This window comes from Bubalus bubalis, chromosome 16, assembly GCF_019923935.1.
Source record: "Bubalus bubalis isolate 160015118507 breed Murrah chromosome 16, NDDB_SH_1, whole genome shotgun sequence".
Classification (NCBI taxonomy): domain Eukaryota; kingdom Metazoa; phylum Chordata; class Mammalia; order Artiodactyla; family Bovidae; genus Bubalus; species Bubalus bubalis.
The window spans coordinates 6,724,929-6,743,227 of record NC_059172.1 but is presented as its reverse complement, the minus strand read 5'-3'; the positions used below and the strand labels follow the sequence as shown (position 1 = coordinate 6,743,227).

The 18,299-nt window shown below is 38.1% G+C and overlaps 2 protein-coding genes across 2 annotated transcripts; one reads left to right on the top strand and one right to left on the bottom strand.

The window, feature by feature from the left end:
* Positions 1 to 9,858: 9,858 nt before the first annotated feature.
* On the top strand, positions 9,859 to 10,788 carry LOC102413474 (olfactory receptor 4C12-like). Its single transcript, XM_006057409.3, has one exon. It carries the CDS (start codon positions 9,859 to 9,861, stop codon positions 10,786 to 10,788), a length of 930 nt encoding a protein of 309 aa, XP_006057471.3.
* A 5,988-nt stretch (positions 10,789 to 16,776) lies between these two features.
* Positions 16,777 to 17,739, bottom strand: LOC102390646 (olfactory receptor 4C46-like). The gene has a single exon (XM_025265695.3). It carries the CDS (start codon positions 17,737 to 17,739, stop codon positions 16,777 to 16,779), a length of 963 nt encoding a protein of 320 aa, XP_025121480.3.
* Between the last annotated feature and the right edge of the window lie 560 nt (positions 17,740 to 18,299).

The following is an 18,299-nucleotide window of genomic DNA, read 5'->3' as shown; positions in this document are numbered from 1 at the left end:
GTGGTGTTTCATCTAATTCTCACGTAATCTCCATGTGGGATATATTAATCCTACTTTATGTAAATGAAAATTGATGCTTTCTTTGAGTATCTTTTGACCAAGACCTAAAAGCTAATAAGTAGACGTTGGATTGAAACCCAAGCTGGTCTAATTTCTAAGCTTGAGCTCTAACACTTATGTTATTGTAGGGCACTGGACGTTGATTCTGTGATGAGTTTCGTGCACTGGGATTGGGTGGGGAGGAGGTGGTGATTCAGACCAGCTGTGCATTATTTAGAGGCTTTGCTTTTAGCACCAGTGGCAGGAAGGACATATTCCTCAGACAGACCCCCTGTGTAGCACTGACCAGAAAGGACCGTTGAGTAAAGAGAATATTTTTCATCTTCCTTTCCACATTTGGCCCCCATCTGGGATGTCTTCCTAAGCACTCTGTTGGGAGTTTTCATTCTAGAAATTTCCTGATGCTTTCGGAGTAGAAGGGAAGACTGAGCAGATATTCATACCTAGGACCAGGGATATACTCTATATCAATGGGACACGGTGGAGTCCTAGAGAAATAATATACCAAAGACATGAACCTGGGTATTGAAAATCAATTCTATTTACTGTAAGATTTTATGCTTGTCATGGAACTTACCAGAACCTGGAAAACAGCTTAAGTACAGCTTAAATAAATAGGGGTTATTGGGAGTAACACCAAAAAATAGCATATAAAATTATCCATTAGTGCTTTATGCATAAAAAATTTTTCCTGAAATAAGTTGAGAGAAAATTTTGCATTTCTCCACTACTATAATACTATTGATCATCATTTATTAAATCCTGGTTAAGCTGTGTAATCTTGGCTAAGTTATTAAACTTCTCTGTGCCTCAGTTTCCCTATCTTATAAAGAGAGATAATAACAGTACCTCATAGGTTGATTAGAATCAAATTAGGTACTTAGGTACTGTCTTGGGATATGGGATTGAAGATGATTGTATTTCAAATGGGAGAAAATTGGTCATGTTTAAATACTAGTGGGAAGAACTAAAAGAGAGGAGATGAGGGAGGGTGAGAAATTGGAAGAGAGGAAGAGAAGAGGAAGGAGGAAGGGAAGGGAAATGGGAGGGGGCAGGGAAGGAGAGAGAAAGTTATAGATCAGGAGTGAGAAGGGAGTAATTAATAGAATTAATAGAGGCGTATTAGGTATGGCAGACAGTGTTAGTTGTCCACAGAGTAGTTATTTCTCATCTTTTTTTTCAACCAAAGCTCCCTTTGTTCTGGTGCCAGGTGGCCATGTGTTTGGGGGAAACTGTGGTCCAACCTCAGTTCATAGTGTGACTCTGAATTAGTTTAAGTAATTATGACTGTTTTTCTCCTTTCTAGTGATAAACTTAGGGATAGGCATGTGACACAATTGTAGCTAAGAAAAAAAGCTATGGGTATTCTTTTTAAAACATTTTGATTGAAATTTAGTTGATTTACAACACTGTGTTAATTTCTTCTGTACAGCAAAGTGACTCAGAAAATATATATATATATATATTCTTTTCCATTATGATTTGTCACAAGATATTGAATATAGTTCCTGCTGCTAAATAGTATGACCTTGTTTATCCATCCTGTTTATAACAGTTCGCCTCTGCTAATCCTAGACTCCCATTCCATTCCTTCCCTCCCCTATCCACCTTCCCCCTGGCAACCACAAGTCTGTTCTCCATGTCTGTGAGTCTGTTTCTGTCTTGTAGATATGTTCATTTGTGTCATCTTTAATTTTTTATGAACATTTTTATTGGCGTATCGTTGATTTACAATGTTGTGTTAGTTTCAGGTGTAGAGCAAAGTGAAGCAATTATACGTATACATATACCCATGCGTTTTTTGGTGTCATCTTTTAGATTCCACATATAAGTGATATTGTATGGTATTTATATTTCTCTTTCTGACTTACTTTTCTTAGTATTATAATCTCTAGGTCCATCAATGTTGGGGCAAATGGCATTGTTTCATTCTTTTTGATGGTTGAATAATAATCTGCTGTGTATATGTACCACATCTTTCTTTATGCATTCCTCTGTTCATGGACATTTAGGCTGTTTCCTTGTATTGGCTGTTGTAAATACTGTTTCTATGAACACAGGAGTGCCTGTATCTTCTTGAACTAGTTTCGTCTGCGTATATGCTCAGAAGTGGAATTGCTGGGTCAGGTGGAAACTCTAGTTTTGTCTCTTTGAGGAACCTCCATCCTATTTTCCATAGTGTCTGCACCAATATACATTCCCACCAACTTAGTAGGAAGTTTCCCTTTTCTCCACATGTGGGTGCATTTCAGAGTGCTGCTTCTGTGTTCCTAATAAGAGTCATGAAAGCAATTTATTTTCTTTTCTGAATAATGCTTTTTCGCAAGGGAATGCCAGAATTGCCACTTATCGGTAATCAGTGGGATTTGGACTGAGCAGTTACCTGAAACACTAAAAAGAACACACCGAAGGATGATTTGCTAGCTTGTAATTGAACTTGACCTGAAACTGCTTTTTCTTACTGAAGGACATACATTATTGAGATCTAAAATACCCCGAATTATGTCAGATAATCATTCTAGTATGTCGGGAAATGAACAGAAGAGTTATTTTATCAAATAGGAAATCAAATGTAAGAATATGTGACTGTGGCAATCATTGCATGTGTGAGCAATGGCTGCTTTGCCCTCAAGCCCTATATTAGGGCCTCCTGAAGAATATCTAAACCTCATGGCGGAAGGAGTCCCTCCCTATGATCAGTTATTGGAGGATGCCTAAAATCAGTATTATTTACAAATGGTGGCTCAAGAGTGAAAAGCCATCTCTCAGTCTGGTAAGTAGCAGCATAGAAACCAATTCAGTGAAGAGGAAAATGTAAATCCACTCAATGAGTAGAATGAAGAGTGGTGTTCCTTGTGGAACGAGAAGTGGATTATAATGGTAGTGGCATCAGATGGACTGCACTGATTTTTACTAAGTATCCAATGAACTCATAATAGAGTCTGCAAAATGGGCCTTAGATAACTGGAAGATAGAGGGAACCTTGGATTATATCAAATGGGGGATCTGAGTGAAAATTAATTCAAATAATAGAAAGATAATTGTTGCTAAAAAGGGAGCCAATAAATAAATCATAATGTACCTGTTTTTTGGGTTAATAGAGGTATAATTGGTAGGATTAATTTGATTTCAGTGAAATCTGTGACAATACTGATATTGATGATCAAACATGTTAGGAAATTGAATTAAAATCTCCCCATGATATTCATCTGATGAAAGCTGATTTGCTAGAGGAGGAACTAGAGTTAGTTTACAATCTATGAATTGTTATATAATAAAAAAATTGTTGTATAATCAATATATTGATACTTTCATAAAGTTTAAATTTTAGTGGTGGCAGGAGATAAAACAGCTACCAAACTCATGCATCCTTATGAACAAGTGTGTGGTGAAATATTTGGTTAGCTGAAATGCCTCTTTTAAAAATGCCCACACCTCATTTGATGATACCATGGATTAGCAGTTTGGCAGGTGTCCATCTGTTTTTTTCTGTTCTATAAATGATATAAGCAGGAGATGAATAATTATGAGTGATTTTAATGTAATGGCTTGACCAGGAGTCAGAGGATAGAATCTGTGGATTTCTGGGGCATGGTTTTCTGAAAAGTCTCAGAAATTTAATATAGCACTGGATATATTAAATACTATATTTAATATAGTACTGGCGGTCTTATCCAATATAATGTGCTAAGTCACCTCAGTTGTGTCCTACTCTCTTCAACCCTATGGACTATAGCCCACCAGGCTCCTCTTTCCATGGGATTCTCCAGGCAGGAATACTGGAGTGGCTTGCCATGCTCTCCTCCAGGAGATCTTCTTGACCCAGGGATTAGACCTGCATCTCTCAGATCTCCTGCATTGGAAGGTGGGTTTTTTACCACTAACACCATCTGGGAAGCCCATCCAATACAATACAACAGGAAAATAAAATGAAAGGTATAAAGATGGGAAAATAAAATATAAGACCATCATTATTCACAGATATCATAATTTTATATATAGACTCAAGGGCTCAGCTGAGTGGAAGAAAGAATGGAGTTGTCAGATGACAGAGGAGTGAATAAATTAATAAGCCACAAATGAAAGCAGCAGCCTTAATCATTTGCTGATATAGTATAAGTGACAGGTTAAAACTAGAGTAAATATCAACTTCCCCCTGTTCCATTATCCCCCGTGAAACATTGTGTAGTCAGGGGTCAGGTGGATTAGCACAGATATGGGAGTCATCTCATTGTTGAGGGAGCCCTGAACAAAAGTTTCCCAGAATTTTATAGACCTGGCACAGGGGAAAGGACTAGCAGGAGTGGATGCAAGATGTAAAGCCTATCTTACCAGTAATTATATAAGATAGACATGGTTTAGCACTCCAACTAATAGGCAGAGATTGGCAGAATGGACAAAATCGTGATTCATATATATTTTCTCTACAAGCTTCATAATTCAAAGACACAGATAAGTGGAAAGTGAAAGTGGCAAGAAATATATATTATGGAAAAAATAACAAAAAGAGAGGTAAAAGAACAGGCAATGCAAATATAGGACAAAATAAACTTTAGGCCATAAATTGTTGTGATAGACCAAGAAAGACATTTTATAATGATTAAGCAGTCAGTTACTCAAAATATAATAGTCATGAACCTATATGTATCTCAACCTCCTCTGGTGACCTCAGTCGGTGAGTAAATTTTCTTAGGGTACTCCACCTGGATGAAACCCCATGGTTGCATCATTTAGAGTCCTTCACGCCTTAGCTCTTGATACCCAAGGGCTTGCATGAAGAGTACTTTATCACATAGTTTTCAAGACCAAGAATGCAGGCTGTTAAAGTGCAGGGAAAGAACCAATCAGGTGAAAATGTGTTGTTCATGGGTGAATCCTCCCAAATATCTGCTTCTAGGCAAGATCTTAAAAAAAACAGATAATTAATTCCTGGGAGGATAACACCTTAGATAGAAAGGTTGGTTCTTTGATGTTCTCAGTATCCTCTCTAAACACTAAGATTCATGGAGAAGATGTTTCCTCATTTTAAGAGAAGCCTAAGAAGGGCTTATTAGGTAACAGAAATATTTGTGTCTCTTATATATCCATAGACTAGGTTCTGAAGATCAGAAGATTCCTCTTAGTACCTAAGACTTTGGGTTTCAAATTCAACATGGCATTTTCTTTTCTTTTGACTTGATTTTCCAAGGCATTGGAGCATGCTGAATCCATTTAAATAAATTTGTATCATCTTGACAGAAATGCTTCCTGTAGAATTGTCCAGGCAGTGGGGACTTGAGAAATATGCACGATTTGACATTACAAGTAATGGTTATTTTGTATTTCTGAATACCTTGGGCATTCTTCTTAACTACAGGGGAAACCACGGTAAGTGAACTAGAATTGATTTTTTTTTTTTATTGAGTTTTTATAGTTCTGCTTTTTTTCAAGGAATTTTTACAGTGAAAATCATTAAAAATTTATTCTCTGATATTTTACAGGGGATTACTTTTAGATACTCTGGGATCTTTAGCAAAAATATTTGTTCTCCTTCCTGTATATGGATTTACTTATAATTTATCCAGATTAGGATTGCAATCCGTGGATTCTGAAGACAATTTTTAAGTCCGCATGGGACTGAGGGGAAGGTCAGCATTTAGGTTATGTTTTTTGAAGGAATTTGTCAGCTCATATTGAATTTCAAATTGAGAATGTATAAATTTATAGCATTTACAAGGGAAAACGTACCCTTTGCTGTGGTTGGGAATACACATTAAACCCCAAGTTCTGAGGCACTTTTTATTCTGATTAGTTTCAAACTTTCTTGGATCTTCTAACCAGGCAAGATCTTATTTCTGCTGAAGTGGATGTGGTCCCTGCAATATAACTGAAATTTTGCATCCCTGACCTAAGACTTAGACCTTTCTCTTAGAGAGTCAAGACACATATTGCTGAAGATAAGAGATGAAAGTTAGTTTTCTTGGTCAGCTTAAGGTGATTTTTCTTTCCCCTTTGTATACACTGGACTTAAGTCATCTTATGGGAGGTAAGGTGTGGTGGCATAAAAAATCACTGTGTTGGGCATTAAAAGACTTGGATTTTTATTTACCACTCATCTGCCGTGTTTCCTCTCTGGGCCTCAGCTTCCTTATCTTTAAAGAGCATATGAGTTGATAAAATGCAAGGTGCTGGAAGAATTTTCTTTTAAACTTTTTATTTGTATTGGGGTATAGCATGTATGGATGTGAGAGTTGGGCTGTGAAGAAAGCTGAGTGCCGAAGAATTGATGCTTTTGAACCGTGGTGTTGGAGAAGACTCTTGAGAGTCCCTTGGACTGCAAGGAGATCCAACCAGTCCATTCTTTTTTTTTTTTTTTTTTTTTTTTTCTTCTTTTTTTTTTTTTTTTTTAATTTTATTTTATTTTTTAAACTTTACAACCAGTCCATTCTAAAAGAGATGAGTCCTGGGTGTTCTTTGGAAGGACTGATACTAAAGCTGAAACTCCAGTACTTTGGCCACCTCATGCAAAGAGTTGACTCATTGGAAAAGACTCTGATGCTGGGAAGGATTGAGGGCAGGAGGAGAAGGGGACAACAGAGGATAAGATGGCTGGATGGCATCACCCAACTCGATGGACATGAGTTTGAGTAAACTCTGGGAGTTGGTGATGGACAGGGAGGCCTGGTGTGCTGCAATTCATGGGGTTGCAAAGAGCTGGACACGACTGAGCGACTGAACTGAACTGATAGCCAATTAACAGTGTTGTGATAGCTTCAGGTGACTCAGCCACACATATACACGCGCCCTTTCTCCCTGACTCCCCTCCCCTCCCGGGTGCCACGCAACACAGCAGAGTTCCCTGTGCTGTGCAGTTCCATGTGTTGATCCATTTTAAACCCAGCAGTGTGTACACGTCCACCCCAAACTCTCTAACTATCCCTTGGTACTGGAAGAATTTTAGGGCACAAAAATTCTGAACTTGTTAAATAGATCCTGAACTCATTAACATCTGACTGTATATCACATAATTTAGCCAAATAACTGCCATGGATTACACATGGTCATTGGTGGTGGCTTTGTCCAAACTCTGGCATGGCTGATTCCAAGAGGTAAACTAGACCTATACTGGAGAGCTCAATTCCAAAGAGCTAGAGGTAGACATCCTGACTTTTTAATACAGACTGCTCTATTTTATTTTGGTATCATGACTCCGGCAAGTTGTTTACCTTCTAACCACATTTCCTTATCTTTAAAGTACATAATAGTTTACCAAACTCATAGGATTGTTGTGAAGGTCTTGTAAATGGAATAGTGAATGTAAAACTGTTAGTATACTGTGAACACAGCAAAAACCCAACAACATTTAATTAATTGATTATTATAAGAATCATATGGTGAAAATTAATCTCTGCATTCTATTAAGAATGAGAAAACAGCAGATTTATAGTAAAAGTTTATATTTCATAATGTGTGAGTGGAATGTGGAATGTAAAAAAGTGATAAAAGTTTCTCTGCTTGGAAGGAAGTTTGTCTGTTTAAGTTCTTGCTTATCAACTGCAGTATGAATGCCCTTATGAGAGAAAAGAATTACTCTGTAAAATTAACACTTTATTTCTCATTTATCCAAAAATATGTATTGTAGAGGATTTGAATGTTAATAGGCAGAGCTAAGTCTAGTACAGAGGAAGAAAATGATCATGTGTTTGAGTCTATAGAGGATATCAAAGACCTTGATAAGATAGAACAATTTTTAACTTATGTCCTGATTACTTCAAGGTTTGCAAGAAGCTGAAACAATAAGTGAAATAATAAAAATGAATGAGTCATATTTCAGGTTTTCTATGTGATTTTGATCATGAAATCCAACCTTTGGTACAGGCCTTCAGGAAATTATAAAAACGTATTTTTAGGTTCTTGGTTCTCCCAAGGGCCATCTTCTCTAGGGAAGAACTGGCAATTAGAAGTACATTCAACTTGTTGCTCAGGTGTTCCCTTCCCTGGAAGGATTCTCTGATGCACTGACCTATCCAGAAGGGAGACCACTATCATGGGGCTTGAAACTCTATAGCTGGCTTCTCAATGAAGAGTTGATGGGATCATCTGTAAGAGGTTTCCTTTCCCCATACCTCATTATTCAACTTGACCACGTGTAACTGGGAGAACTCATTTTACTCTTCACTGCTTTTTTTTTTTTTTTGCTTTAAGAGTATATAAAGAGAATAATGAAGTCTGAGATACAGAAAAAGTGAATGTTAATAATGTCATTAGTAATGTCCTATAAAACTTAGTTTTATATGCAACCTTAAAGTTGAATTGAATAATATGTGTATTCCTCATCAAATCAGTTGAAATAGACTTTGTAGTAAACTGATCGGTTTGATTATTCAGAGGACTTATTGGCTACAAGTATAAATGGTATCAGTTAAATGCAGAGGTCAATAATCTTTGCTTGATAGAATAAAGATGGGATTTAGGGTAATTATGAGACCCATGGGGCAGTCAGGGCAGCCTCACCCCTCACAGTAATTTTCTCAAAGCAATGAGTACCCAGACCTGCCCCTACTCTATGTCTAGCTGGTGAATTGATAACAATTTTGAGTACATTAGAGCAGTTACTTTAATTATATTCAGATATTTCTTGGGGTCCCATGATGTGTCAAAATGCAATTCCCTATGTCTGTTTTCTCATGCATATTACAATCAGTTTAAAACCACATAGTTTCAGCTTTAGAACTCTAAGACAAAACATGAAGATTATATTTAATTTCTAATCATAGAATTAGTTATGTAAGCTGTAGAAATTTGGAAAATACTGAAGAACATGGGAAATAAAACATCAACCATAATCTCACATTCAGGAGCAAATGTCCTCAATGTATTAAATTGTTTTTCTTACCAATCTTCTATACATATGTTTTAACATAGATTAGAAAAGTATATAAAATTTTATAAGTGAAATTTTTAAATTTAACTTTATTTTTATTTATTTTATTTTTTAAAAATTTTCTTTTATTTAAATTTACAATATTGTATTGGTTTTGCCATATATCAAAATGAATCTGCCACAGGTATACATGTGTTCCCCATCCTGAACACTCCTCCCCCCTCCCTCCTCCCCATACCATCCCTCTGGGTCATCCCAGTGCACCAGCCCCAAGCATCCAGTATCGTGCATCGAACCTGGACTGGCGACTCGTTTCATATATGATATTATACATATTTCACTCTCCAGAAAGCAGGAATAGAAGGAACATACCTCAACATAATAAAAGCTATATATGACAAACCCACAGCAAACATTATCCTCAATGGTGAACTTTATTTTTAAAAGATGTATATAAAATCTGTAATCTTTAAATGCTAATTCAATAAGTATATTCACTAAATTTTTGCCTATTTTTACATAATTTGTAAAATAGACTATTTTGTGATTTTTAAATTCATGTTATTTTGTGCATAAACTTTCAGATTAGCCTCCAAAATTGTTACTTATAATGTCCAAATTATTCCAATAAATTGATGTTCCATTAAAGTATTTCAGACACTATGGCCAAGGAAACTGAATTTCTTTCTTCTGGTTACTCTATGTCTTATAAAAATAGTTTGAGATCAGAATAAAAAAAAGACTAGGTCAACTAAAATAACTTTTAAGATACTATTCCTACAGAGTTTTGGGAAAAGCAAGACTCATCTGTGACATTATCAGAGTACTGTTAAAAGGCAGAGTTTCAGTGTATTTCACTTTTTTACGGTTCTTTTTTCTTTTCTTTTTAAGGCAAAGCATTCTTTCCCGGAAGTTTTATTACCCACACTGCATAGATGGAGAATGAAAGGAATGTGACTGTATTCATTCTAGTAGGTCTTACACAGAACCCCCAGATGCAAAAAATAGTGTTTGTGGTGTTTTTGGTCTTATACATGGCAACCCTCTCAGGCAACCTGCTCATTGTGGTTACCATTACCACCAGCCAGGCTCTGAACTCCCCCATGTACTTCTTCCTGACCCATCTTTCCTTGATAGACACAATTTACTCTTCTTCTTCAGCTCCTAAGTTGATGGTGGACTCCCTTCAGGAGATCAAGACAATCTCCTTTAATGGGTGTATGGCTCAAGTCTATGCAGAACACATTTTTGGTGCTACTGAGATCATCCTGCTCACAGAGATGGCCTATGACCGCTACGTGGCCATCTGCAAACCTCTGCACTACACGGCCATCATGGGCCACAGGCTATGCGTGCTCCTGCTGGGGGTGGCCTGGACTGGAGGATTTCTCCACGCAACCGTTCAGGTCCTCTTTACAGTCCGGCTGCCCTTCTGTGGCCCCAATGTCATAGACCACTTCATGTGTGACTTGTACCCTTTGTTGAAACTTGTCTGTGTGGACACCCACATCCTTGGTCTCTTTGTTGCTGCCAACAGTGGGTTCATCTGCCTGTTAAACTTCCTCCTCCTGTTGGTCTCCTATGTGGTCATCTTGCGCTCCCTAAGGGCATACAGTTTGGAGGGGAGGCACAGAGCCCTTTCTACATGTGTCTCTCACATCACAGTAGTTGTTTTGTCTTTTGTGCCCTGTATCTTTGTGTATCTTCGCCCAGTCACCACTCTGCCCATTGATAAAGCTGTTGCTGTCTTTTACACTATGGTGGCCCCTATGTTAAATCCTTTAATCTATACCCTCAGAAATACTGAGGTAAAACGTGCTATGAAGAAACTCTGGAAGAAAAAAGTGCGTTCAGATAATAGTTAAACAGAATCATTAAACATTACAGATAGAAGTAATACAGGTACTCTAGTCCAAGCCTCTTGATGAATATATCGAATCTAACAGTAGAATGAATAATACTAGCTGATAGCCACTTAAGCACAAGAGCTAAAGCTTGGGTTGGAATCCAGACTTACTGTCTCCCATCTCTCACTCTCCTTATCACAACTTAATGCTTCTCAATCAATAAATACTTATCTGTTAACAGGAAATCTGGAAATATCTTCAGAAGCTAAAAAGTACAAATCTAGAGTTTTGCATCGGTCTTATTATGTAACGTGGAGATGTGTTGGTTACTACTGATTATTAAAAAGAGTGCCTAATGATATTCCTTTACTTTGGACTCTGGCCTCAATATAGATTTTTTTGGTGTGAATTTTCTTGTTCATTAAATCTTGTTTGTACAGTAAAAGAAATACTATTTATGGCATGCTTATAAGACTAGCATTGTATTATTTATTTTCCATATTGTGTTAGGTGGGGTCCAGTCAGAGAACAGAACAGAGTGATTTGAACTGGAAAAGTTCACATGCAATCATTAATTATGTCAGGCACTAACTATAAAAAGGGTAATGAGCTCTCTAAAACAAAAAAGCCCTTTGACTGAGAAATGAGTATCCAAGGAAGGAATTCATTTTGAATGTGGACTTCCTTGCCAGGCCAGGATTTCACTCTTTGGAGAAAGTGTAGATTTTGCATGGGTGAAGGGATGGCATGTTTGACCCAGCTTAAGGTTAGTGGTAGCCCTGAGACCCATACTGAGATATGACTCTTTGTCCACATACTGTTTAATCATTACATGCAACTCTAGGGTGTCTTTTCCAGACAGTTGGGACAGAAATGAGGTAATGAAACTGGTGATATTTATTAAAAAAACACTTCACATAGTTTCCCATTGAGCATGATCAGATGGTCCCAGAGATGATCATTGGTTCGTCAGCTGTAACAGTGATCTCTACTCACATTGCACTTCATTGCTTATGCTACTTTAACTTTTTTCTCTTGAAGTTCTGGTACTTATATCACAAGACAATTTTAATTATCCTTAAAACAGTTAAAATACTGTTCTTCTATCAGTTCTATTTCACTGTTCCTTTGCGTCCATGTACCCATGTTCCTCAGACCAGCCTGCTGCCACCACAAACTCATCCGTATGTTTTTGTGCTTTGATTTGTTGCTATTCACTGCTCTCAACAGTTGCAGATATGCCAAACTACACTCACATTCATAATTTTTTTAAATTATTTTTTTATTATTTTTTTTAACAATATTGTATTGGTTTTGCCATTCATCAACATGCATCTGCCATGGGTGTACACGTGACTTATGAAAATAAGAATTGAAAATATTGGTATCTTTATGTTAAGGTACCAACAACATATTCTATAATAATTACATCATATAATTTGGCTTCTGATTCTTAAAAGATTTTTCATATGTGAGGAAACCTATAGAACACTTTATTTTACTAATATTTAAGAAGTAAACTTGGCACACACATTTCTACAGATCCTCATAGTTCTTTTTTAAAATTAATTTTAATCAGAGTATAGTTGCTTTACAATGTTGTATTAGTTTCTGGCTGTATAGCAAAGTGAATCAGTCATGCATATACATATATCCCCTCCTTTTTGGATTTCCTTTCCATTTAGGTCACCACTGAATAGAGTTCTCTGTGCTATACAGTGGGTTCTTATTATTTGTTTTTTTTTTTTCCCAGTGTTCCACAATATCTTTTAATTTTAAAATCTTTTCACATTATTCACTGAAAGCATAGTAGAGTGTATATGTCAGTCCCAATCTCCCAATTCTTTCCACTCTCCCTTCCCCACTTGGTGCCCATAAGTTTGTTCTCTATATGTGTGACTCTATTTTTGCTTTGCAAATAAGTTCATCTGTACCATTTTTTTGGAGAAGGCGATGGCACCCCACTCTAGTACTCTTGCCTGGAAAATCCCATGGACAGAGGAGACTGGTGGGCTGCAGTCCATGGGGTCTCAAAGAGTTGGACACGACTGAGCAACTTCACTTTCACTTTTCACTTTCAAGCATTGGAGAAGGAAATGGCAACCCACTCCAGTGTTCTTGCCTGGAGAATCCGAGGGATGGGGGAGCCTGGTGGGCTGCTGTCTATGGGGTCGCACAGAGTCGGACACGACTTAAGTAACTTAGCAGCAGCAGCAGTACCATTTTTTAGATTACACATGTAAGTGATATCATTCAATGTTTGTTTTACTGTTTCTGACTTACTTCACTCTGTATGAGAGTCTCTAGGTCCATCCACATCTCTGTGAATGACACTATTTCATTTTTTATAATATTCCATTGTGTATATGTACCACATATTCTTTATCCATTCCTCTGTAGATGGATGTTTAGGTTGCCTCTATGTCCTGGCTATTGTACACAGTGCTGTAATGAACTCTGGGGTGCATGCATCCCTTCAAATTGTGGTTTTCTCTGGATATATTCCTAGGAGTTGGATCACTGAATCATATGGTAGTTTTAGTTTTTTAAGGGACCTCCATGCTGATTTTCACAGTGGCTGTACAAATTTCTATTCCTTACACATTTCATGGTACCTTGTCCTTCCACTAAAACTAATTTATAACACCTCGTTATAAGTTTTTACTCCCTCTTGGGAGTTTTTCGATGGATCTTAAACTTTTAGAAGGCAGAATCCAGGTCTCGAGACTCTGTCTCTCTCTCTCTCTCTCTCTTTTTTTTAACCATTGCAACTCCAGCAACTATCAACGTCTGATACATACTGTGTGCTCAAAATGTTTGTTAGTTAATGAATTAAGACAAAAAAGAATAAAAGGAGTGCATTTATCTTGAAACTGCTTTGTATGTAGACAGGGCCACACATTTTTAAAAACAGCTTAACACATGTATACCTGTGGCGGATTCATTTTGATATTTGGCAAAACTAATACAGTTATGTAAAGTTTAAAAATAAAATTAAAAAAAAAACAGCTTTTAATGATGAAATGTTACTGAAAAGTAAATAGGTTAACTGAAGAATATAGCTTAAAGAGCTTATATTAATAAGATAAAAAAATCTTTCTGAGAGCAGGGAGAATATTAAGGTAAAGCATTTGCTCATATGCTGAGAAGTGTAGTTTAAATTTCTTTCTCATCGTCAGTTTAAACAGGAAGAAAAGCAAATTGTAGTTCCCTCTGAGGTCAAGCCAGAGTTTTCCTTGAAGTTGAATCAACTTAAAGTAGAAATGAATCCTCTAGCCTCTAGTACTACTTTTTGGACTTCGTTTTAGTGAATTTAATTATTTTCCTTCATATATTCACCCACACATTCAGTATTTATCATGCATATGATATTGTGCTATCTTGTAGAAACTATTGCTATGTAGTAGGCATGTACTTTACAGTACTTTACAGATTGTGACTGTATATGTCAAAAATAGAAATTCTTTTCTGACATCAAAATGTTCTTTTATTTGAGTCATTACTCTTTCTGATGTGTTACCAGCATAGCATGGATTATATGAGCAATACTAAATGGTGCTGAAGGCTACAGGGAAATTTGGATATGGTGTAATATTCATTATCTACCCCTCAGAGGTAGACAGGGCCAGTGTGTTTATAGCATTAAATAGTTACACACTATAAGTGGAGAGTGAAAAGTGGGCTTAAAGCTCAACATTCAGAAAACGAGATCATGGCATCCAGTCCCACCACTTCATGGGAAACAGATGGGGAAACAGTGGAAACAGTGTCAGACTTTATTTTTCTGGGCTCCAAAATCACTGCAGATGGTGACTTCAGCCATGAAATTAAAAGACGCTTACTCCTTGGAAGGAAAGTTATGACCAACCTAGATAGCATATTCAAAAGCAGAGACGTTACTTTGCAGACAAAGGTTCGTCTAGTCAAGGCTATGGTTTTTCCTGTGGTCATGTATGGATGTGAGAGTTGGACTGTGAAGAAGGCTGAGGGCCGAAGAATTGATGCTTTTGAACTGTGGTGTTGGAGAAGACTCTTGATGGTCCCTTGGACTGCAAGGAGATCCAACCAGTCCATTCTGAAGGAGATCAGCCCTGGGATTTCTTTGGAAGGAATGATGCTAAACCTGAAACTCCAGTACTTTGGCCACCTCATGCAAAGAGTTGACTCATTGGAAAAGACTCTGATGCTGGGAGGGATTGGGGGCTGGAGGAGAAGGGGATGACAGAGGATGAGATGGCTGGATGGCATCACTGACTCGAAGGACGTGAGTCTGAGTGAACTCCGGGAGTTGGTGATGGACAGGGAGGCCTGGCATGCTGCGATTCATGGGGTCACAAAGAGTCGGACACGACTGAGCGACTGATCTGATCTGATAATATTGCAGGTACCATGTGACTATCAATTGTGATATATAAAAACAAGCACAGTTATTAATGAAAAATTATTAGGCTTTTAGTGATAGTGATTTAATATATACACTGTTAAGCACAGGTCCTGGCTCAGTACATGGTTAGTAGTACAATTATTTAAACATTCTGTCATCATTGCCTGGAAGTTCATTGAAGTTTAGGGCATGACCTGGGAAAATAGTCAATTTTGATTACTGGCTTTCCAATACATCTACTTTGATGTTTTCCTCTTTATAACACTTTTTGATACTTTCCTTTTTCTGCTTCCAGGTGGTGCCAGTGGTAAAGAATCTGCCTGCCAATGCAGGAGATTCAAGAGACACAGTTTCAATCCCTGGGTCAGGAAGATTCCCCTGGAGTAGGAATGGCAACCCACTCCACTATTCTTGCCTGGGAATCACATGGACAGAGGGGAGCCTACAGTCCATGGGGTCACAAAGAGTCAGGCACTGTTGAGCATGCATGTATGCACACATATCTTTATGCATACCTCCTTGGTTTATTATAGAGGTTATTTGTTATTGTTCAGTTGCCCAGTTGCATCCAACCCTTTGCAATGCCATGGATTGCAGCACGCCAGGCCTCCCTGTCCCTCATCATCTCCCAGAGCTTGCCCAAGTTCAGGTTCATTGCATCAGTGATGCTATCCAGCCATCTCATCCTCTGATGCCCTCTTCTCCTTCTGCCCTCAATCTTTCCCAGCATCAGGGACTTTTCCAATGAGTTGTCTGGAACTTCAGCTTCAGCATCAGTCCTTCCAGTGAATAGTCAGGGTTGATCTCCCTTAAGACTGACCAGTTTGATCTCCCTGCTGCCAAGGGACTTTGAGGAGTCTGGAGTCTTCTCCAGCACCACAGGTTGAAGGCATTAATTCTTTGGCGTTCTGCCTTCTTTACAGTCCAGCTCTCACAACGGTATGTGACCACTGGGAAGACCATAGACTTGACTATCCGGACCTTTGTTGGCAAAGTAGTGCTTCTGCTTTTCGGCACACTGGCAAGGTTTGTCATCGCTTTCCTGCCAAGAAGCATGATTTCATGGCTGCAGTCACCATCTGCAGTGATTTTGGAGCCCACAAAGAGGAAATCTGTTACTACTTCCACCTTTTCCACTTCTATTTGCCATGCAGTAATGGGGCTGGATGTCATCATCTTAGTGTTTTTAATATTTAGTTTTAAGCTGGCTCTTTCACTCTCTTCCTTCATCAAGAGGCTATTTATCTCTTCCTCATCAAGAGGCTATTTAGCTTCTCTTCAGTTTCTATCACTAGAGTGGTATCATCTGCATATCTGAGGTTGTGATGAATTATAGAGGTTATTACTTGATGGCAATAAATTCCATTATTTCTTTAATTTGTCATTAGAAGAAAAACCTGTGAATTCATGTAACTGGTTGAAGCTAGTAAAACTAAACCCGACTCTGGCAGAATTTCATGCATACGGAAAGACCAGTTAAGGGTCATTTTTCTCTCTTTTCTTGCACTCATTTCTGATCTACTCAATGCAGAATCTGTAATTTGTAGCAGTTAATTTTTTTTTCTTTATCCCATAAGTATTCCTTGCGGAGATCATCCACAATGTCCTTTTGACCATTGCCTCTACTGAATCAATGTTGTGTTCCAAGCACATTTATCGCCTAAAATATCTTTCCTACTACACAATTTCCTAATGGCATTTTTCATCTGGGCATTTCTCAAAGTATAGATTAAGGGATTTAACATGGGAGTGATGATAGTGTAGAATAAGGCAACTGCTTTATCAATTGTTAAAGTAGCTGCAGGTCGCATGTACACAAATATACAGGGCATGAAGAATAAGACAACCACGGTGATGTGGGAGACACAGGTGGAGAGAGCCTTGTGCCTCGCCTCTAAGCTGTGGGTCCTCAGGGAATGCAAGATGACCACGTAGGAGACCATCAAAAGGGGGAAGTTTAATAGGCAGATGAACCCACTGTTGGCAGCGACAAAGAGCCCTAGAGTGTGGGTATCAGTGCAGGCGAGACTGAGCAAAGGGTTCAGGTCACACATAAAGTGGTCTATGACATTAGGGCCACAGAAGGGTAAGTGGAAGATGAAGAGGATCTGTATGGTTGCATGAAGAAAGCCTCCCACCCACGACACTCCCACTAGCAGCCCACACACCCACCGATTCATGATGCTTGTATAGTGCAAGGGCTTGCAGATGGCCACATAGCGGTCATAGGCCATCACGGTAAGAAGGATGACTTCAGCCCCTCCAAAGAAATGTTCCCCAAAGATTTGGGTCATGCATCCGTTGAATAGGATAGTTTTACTTTCATGGAGTGAATCTATGATCAATTTGGGAGTATTGACAGAGGAATAAGAGGCATCAATAAAGGAGAAATAAGCCAGGAAAAAGTACATGGGGGATTCCAGTAATGAACTGGTAGCAGCAGTGACCACGATGAGCATGTTTCCTACCACAGTGATGATATAGATGACCAAAAAAGCAGCAAAGATGATGTTCTGCATCTTTGGATTCTGTGTGAGCCCCAGTAGAACAAACTCCGTCACGTTGTTCCTATTCATGGGTTTCATGTGATGGGAAATTGCAGTACCTGAAAAGAAAACATATTTTATTAATGCACCCTTGGGTTTATTAAACTTCTCATTCTAATATATAATAATTATTCTATCAAGTATTGATTCTTTTGATGTGTGTGTGTGTGCTTGTATTGAAAAGATTGTGAGATCTTCATGAATAATCTCATTGCCTCCCAGGTGAAGTCTTTGTTAAGATTATAGAAATGAATACCTTTTGTAAACATACAGGCAGGAGAGCTGCTGTGTACACTTTCTCAATCCAGATGACTAAGAGTTTGACACAGTACATTACGTACATAGTAGCAATAAATCCTGAAAAGGACGTAGAAGTTTGGTGTAAAGTCTATAAGTGAAAAGCTATAAGATTTTCATTTTAGTCTTTTGGAAATGGGGAATCATGAAAACTGAGACTATGGGTGATTGGTGAACAGGCATATGAAGGGGAATCTTGGATGTTATTCTAGTAAAGATCTTTGTTTGTCTTGGATGAAATGGCCCGCAGTTAAGTAAGGGGGTGGAAGGCAGACACAAGAACCCAAGTTGTTTTAATAGAT